Source organism: Podarcis gaigeae (assembly GCF_964106915.1).
Source record: "Podarcis gaigeae genome assembly, chromosome: 2".
Lineage (NCBI taxonomy): Eukaryota > Metazoa > Chordata > Lepidosauria > Squamata > Lacertidae > Podarcis > Podarcis gaigeae.
The window spans coordinates 44,206,191-44,212,190 of record NC_139679.1 but is presented as its reverse complement, the minus strand read 5'-3'; the positions used below and the strand labels follow the sequence as shown (position 1 = coordinate 44,212,190).

At 49.0% G+C, this 6,000-nt stretch overlaps 1 protein-coding gene across 1 annotated transcript in view; it reads right to left on the bottom strand.

The window, feature by feature from the left end:
* Positions 1–698: 698 nt before the first annotated feature.
* Positions 699–6,000, bottom strand: part of GIPC1 (GIPC PDZ domain containing family member 1) — a 34,225-nt gene continuing 28,923 nt past the window's right edge. The window contains exons 5-7 of the mRNA XM_083726070.1: positions 3,633–3,745; positions 2,970–3,051; positions 699–2,739 (exon numbers count right to left, since the gene is read on the bottom strand). Coding sequence (XP_083582196.1) covers positions 2,588–2,739; positions 2,970–3,051; positions 3,633–3,745 — 347 coding nt within the window. The 3' untranslated portion in view covers positions 699–2,587. The remainder of the gene's footprint in view (positions 2,740–2,969; positions 3,052–3,632; positions 3,746–6,000) is intronic.

Sequence of the window (6,000 nt, the reverse complement as noted above, 5' to 3'; positions counted from 1 at the left end):
CAATACCACATGACCAGAGCATTCAAGGGCCTACACGGCTTACTAGGAGCTGTAGAATCTCAGAGTGCCCATTAAAATGAAATTGCTGGCTGGACGCAGTGCAGCATCTGGTTCCACTTCACATGCAGGGCCATTTCCAACCCAGCCCTCACCACCCCGTTTAATATTTGGACTGCTCCAAGCAGGGAGATTTAGAAATATTTGAGCCAAGGAAACACAAATATCACAGGGCAGAAATCGAACAACTACTTTGAGGTTATTTGCTCTCACTCCAGAGGCAGATCCCTAGCAAACGAGACACATTATTTTTATATGCTCAAGCATAGAGACCCCCCAGGAAAAAGTTGCACCTGGCCATGAAGTGAGGGTACTGCAGTTGTTTTACTGGGTATTTCTCTGGGTAGTTTCTTTTTCCCAATGTGCCATCTGCAACCTCTCTTTTGAGGTAATTGCTACACGCACTTGCTCACGTCTCCCTTAGCAGCAACCAGAGAACCATCTTGCTTACCCAGATTTGCAACACCACCCTAACCGGCTGGGTCCCAACTCCCGCATCCTACCATTTCCTCCACAGAGGAAGCTTTAATTTTTGTCCGTGTCGGCCAAGAGATGGGATAAGCCGGAGCTCCACTTGTGGGCACTCTGCACCTCCCCTCCCCACAGCACACCCCTTAAGCACACATGCAGGCAAAAAGCAATTTAGTAATGTCAATATATTTTTATCTTAAAGATGCTTTACACATAGAATACAAAAATATGCCCAAGGAGAATGTGGTGCCTGGTCTACCCACAAGGCTTCCGGTGCCAGGGCACAGGAAGGCAGCAAGGCTTGGCAGAAACCTCACCCACTCTGAGCATGAGGTGTGGGTCCCGAGGGCAACTAGGCTCCACATCCTACTTGGGGTTAGTGTCTTAAAGAGATACAGTAGGTGGATTGGGGCTGTGAGGTGTAATTGAAGAGGGAGGGGGCCTTCATGGCTCCTAGGGTGACCAGACAGTGCCTGAACTACGGTATTGGGATACAGTACAGGGAAGAGGCCCAACTTTTGGGTGTGGGTGTGTGCGCGCGTGTAGTGTCAGTGAGAGAATATCAATAATTTAACAGAGGCAGCTTTTCAGGCATTATTAACTGGGCCACCCTGGGAGGTAGGTCAGTATGACAAAGTTGGACAGATTAGTCAAAGACAGATCTCGACAAGGACATGCCCAAACCCAGACCGCAAGGAGAACCTGCTGCTGTTGCTGCTTGTGGTTTTGCTGCCCTCTGGGAACGTCCCCAGTGCCAAGCAGCAGCACCCTGAGCAGAGGAGTTCCCCAGAACCAGTCCAGTAAGGGAATATTCCCAGCAGTAATTGGGACGGGGGAATGCCACTGGTGTGACAGGCTCAGCAATGGCTCATCGCCAGTGAGACACGGGGGACGACAACCTTTGTACTATCCACACAGTGTGAGTGACTGGGGGCAAGAAGCTCAGCTGCAGATGGGGGGTGGCCTTGAAACTACACTTCGCTCTGGGGAAGTGGTTGGGGGCAGGACAAGCCAGATCCATTCAGGGGAAGGGGGAGTGGCTGGCTATACAGCCTTGTGTCTCTGCTGCCAGCTGTTCTCAGCCATGCCCAACCAAAGGAAGCTTGAGACTGCCGCTCAAAATGGATTCACGTTCAACAGCTGACGATGGGGCCAGGAAGCAGAGGCAGGCTTTGTTAGGCAGGGTAGGACCAGCAGCTGAAACTCAGCTGGAAGGGCTGCCTAGCCACATGGAAGGAAAGGATCTCTTTAGGAAACAAGATTGGGGTCGGGGACTTTATTTCCTCCACCAGTTGTTTTTTTTTACCTTGTAATCTGATGCTCTCTGATTTCTGAGTGCCTCTCTTGCATTTACTACCCAAAGCCAAGCTACGAGGATCAAGCAAGAGAGAGCAGCTATGAAATGAGGTCCACCTGTGGCAAGAGAAACAGCTTCCCAGTGCATATTGTACCAAAATGGATTGGAGCTGGACCAGCAGAGGATGTTCATGCTGGAAAAGAGGGATGAGTGTGTGTACCCTCTTAGCCTATCCAGAGCAGATATGCACAGTGAGGAGCTTCTGCCGCACCTGCCCACCCACCCAAATGGTTGTGTCAGGGCTGTCCAAACCCAACCGAGCTCACCCCAGCCTCATCCGTCACCCGAGAGTGCCTGTGAGATTCCCCCCAGACTAACTGCCTACCAGGATGCCTGCATATCCTCGTTCAAGGATAGGCCTGGAAACCAGCAAGGAGCAGCTGCATCTCCCTGAGAACAGCAAACTGTATGAGCAGAGTGGCAGAAGCCAAGAACTGGCAACAAGGGACTCCTAGCAGACTGTGTTCAGGTCTTAGGGAGCCTCATGCACAAAGAGGTGGTCAGCAGCAGTGATTCTGGCCCCCATTCACATTACACTCCAGTCATTAATGCAGGTGACTTATTGCTCGAGGGCCTCTCCAGCCCCTAGGGAAAGGAGGCAGGTGTGGCCCAGCATCGAAGTGAGGGCACAGTGGTGTGCCAGGCCCACCAGTGGCCTGCCTAGTAGTCCTGCCCGCAGGGTCCAGCAGAGGGCGCAGAGTCCTAGTAGCGCCCAACCTTGGCATCGCCGATCGCTCCCCAGACGTCGAAGACAAACTCGTCGGGGAAGGCAAAGTCCCCCAGCTGCTCGTCCAGGGACTCAGCAAATTCGTCAGGATTCCGTTTGTCCTTTCCCAGCTCCACCATGGTAGCAGCTGTGTGGGGGAAAGGAAAGAAAGCCATAGGTGAGCATCTGCTCCACACCCCAAACAGCTCACAAGCCAACACAACAACTGAGACAGAGGCACAGGGAGAGCTTCACATTGGCTCCCATTCCAGCATTGGAAAGGTGTGCAAATCAAGGGGAGATGCCAGCAGTCTCTTAACTAGTTTGCTTTGGGTGGTTTATTTCCAGATTAAAAAAGGAAAGGTAGCGGCAACTCACCTAGCTCTGTGTCACGGATGCCCATGTAACTCTCCAAAAGATCATCAACCTTCTCGATGGCCTTTTCCTCAAATGCAGATGGCTGTGAAGAGGAAGAACACAACGACTGAAGCAGCAACAATGTCTGTTTTCCTCTCTATTAACTTGGGGGTGCCAGCTGCGACCTGGCTACGGCTACTAGCCGACAGGGCCAATGGTTCTAATGCAGAAGAAAATGGCTGCAATGTTGAAGAATTTTGGTAGAGATTGGAGGGCGGGATAATCTAGAGCTGGTTATCTGGGGACCATGTGTGGCTCTGTGTCTTTAAAAGACGCATGAAGGCTGTGAGGAAGAGTACCAACCCAGGGCTGCCAATACCAAGAGTACCAATACCATCATAACATCCCTTTACTTCTCTGGTCTGCACAATAACTTGAAGGAGAAGCAGGGAGGAGGAGATGAGAGAAACAGCAGGAGAGATGCCTGCTCCTCCCCCCCCCCCCCTAAAACCACACCACAAGGAAGAGCTCAGGGGAAAGGGGGAAATATGCTGCTGGGCATCCCTCTCACCAGAGGGGGATGGATTTGTGGACACCTGCTCTAAACCACTCTTGGAAAAAAGTGGAGCAGAGCAGAGCTGCTGATCCTACTGCTCTACATTTCTGGGCTTGCTGAACACACACCTGTTCCTCCACAGTGGCTGGTCCTTTGGCCCGAAGTCGTAGGGTGCCTCTTCCTGTGCCAAGCTGTGCACTCCCGCTGTGTTTGCCTCCTGCAGACCGCTGACTGATCATATCTGGAACAGAGCAAGAGAAAAGCCCAGTGAGCTTTTTTGCAGAGTCTGCACGCTGGTGGTCCCAGCTTAGAAACAAGCCCAACAGAATGTTTTCCACATTATGTTTTCAATATGATGTGCGGGGCAACATGCACCAACCAAAGAAAGAAAGAAAGAAAGAAAGAAAGAAAGAAAGAAAGGGCAGAGATTGAGAGAGGCATTCAAGAAATGGTGTAGGCAATAGCAATGGTAAGGACAATCTTTCCACAGTGGAAGCTAACAGGGGAGTGATGGCAAGGAAACCACTGTGAAGCAAGCTTAGGAAATGCCATTCTATGTAGCTGAAGACACACACACACACACACACACACACACACACACACACATATATATATATATATATATATATTTGCTTTCGTAGATTTTCACGGGTACAGGAATGCAGGTTTTGGTGTCCTCGGGTGTCTTCCCGTGTAAAAGTTGGGGTGTCTAGGCGACGTTTCGACGAGGTCTCACTCGTCATCTTCAGGCTGGTGCTTTCGGCTTCTTGTTACTGGAACAGAGCGGGATCTCAATGTTTGAGTTCCTATAAATACTGTAGAGGGGGTGTGGTGTCTAGCCTCCAATGTTCTGGGCAGAGAGGAAGTTCCCAGGCTAGTGTGCCTTTTCTTCTTTTGTTCCTTAATTACTTGAGAGATACCTTGAGTGATTTCTTGAGTGATATCCTGAGTACCACTTAGGTGGGTCATTAGGTGTGGATTAGTTGCTAAAGTCTTTGTGTCTTGACCTCTTGAACTTTGTGAAGAGTTTTCCTGAGAAGATGGCTGTATTGCACTTAGTTGTGCTTTGGCTTGGCTTCGTGTATAGGGGCGAGCTGTGGTTTTGTGGCTTGTGTCAGCCAGATCTGTGTAGGGATTGCAGGGGGGTGCAGCATCCGGAGGTGCCACCATGGATTGGCTACTGGATGGTGTCAGTAATTCATCTGTGGAGAGGGTCTGGGTTTGGGTCTGGTGTGGTTGATTGGTGTTGGCGTTCTGTGTGCCTCTGGATCTGGTGTCAGTTTTTGTGGGGAGGGCTAATTTCCAGATGTCTGGCAAGCGGGATGTGTCGTCACGCTTGTTCATGTTGTGAGGGTGTTTCTCTATCTCGATGGCTTCCATGATTATTCTCTTGTGGTGATGTTCCGTGTTAAAGAGCAATTTGGAATCTGCAAAATTAATTTCGTGTCCTGTTTCTTTCATGTGTTGGAAAAGAGAGGAAGTTTTTTCTTCTTTTTTGACGGCATTCTTGTGTTCTGCGATACGTGCATTTATTCGTCTGTTTGTTTGTCCAATGTACGTGGCTGGGCAGACTTTGCAGGGTATTTCATAGATCCCTTGGTTTTCCAACTGGATTTTATCCTTGGGGTTTCTGAGGATATTGGCTATTTTTTGGTTGGTGCAAAAGGCTGTTTTGATATTGTGTTTATGGAGGATTTTGCTAATTTTATCTGTAGTGCCCTTGATATAAGGAAGGAGGGCCATGCCATTGTTTTCTTCTGTGTCTTGGTTTTTGGGGGGTGTTTCCTTTTGGATTAGCTTCGTAATCCTGTTTTGCTGGTATCCATTGGCAATTAACACATTTGAGAGATTCTGTAACTCAGTTGTCAAGTGGTCTTTGTCAGCCAGGCGTTTGGTTCTGGAGATGAGAGTCTTGGCTACGGAGTTTATTTGTGCAGGGTGGTGGTGTGATTGTGCATGTAAGTAGCGGTTGGTGTGTGTTTTTTTCTGGTAGATAGTGTGTCCTAGGGAGCCATCAGGTTTTTTGTAGATTAGGACGTCAAGGAAGGGAAGTTGGTTGTTGGCTTCTATTTCCATAGTGAATTGTATTTTGGGGTGTAAGTTGTTGAGATGTGTGAGGAAGCTATCCAGTTTTTCCTTCCCGTGTGGCCAAATTACAAAGGTGTCGTCAACATATCTGAGCCAAAGTTTGGGTTTGTGTTCTGACTTGTCTAAAGCATTGGTTTCAAAGTGTTCCATGTACAGGTTTGCGATGACCGGTGAGAGGGGTGATCCCATAGGTGCTCCTTCTATCTGTTTGTATCTTTGTCCATTGTGGATGAAGTACGTGTTGGTTAGGCAGTGGTTGGTCAGGTCCAAGATGTATTCGGGGGGATTGTATTTGTTTTGAATAGCTGTCAAGGCTTCATTAATGGGCACTTGTGTGAAGAGAGATACAACATCGAAGCTCACAAGTAGGTCATTAGGATGTAGGTTTTGCTTCTTTATTGTTTCTAT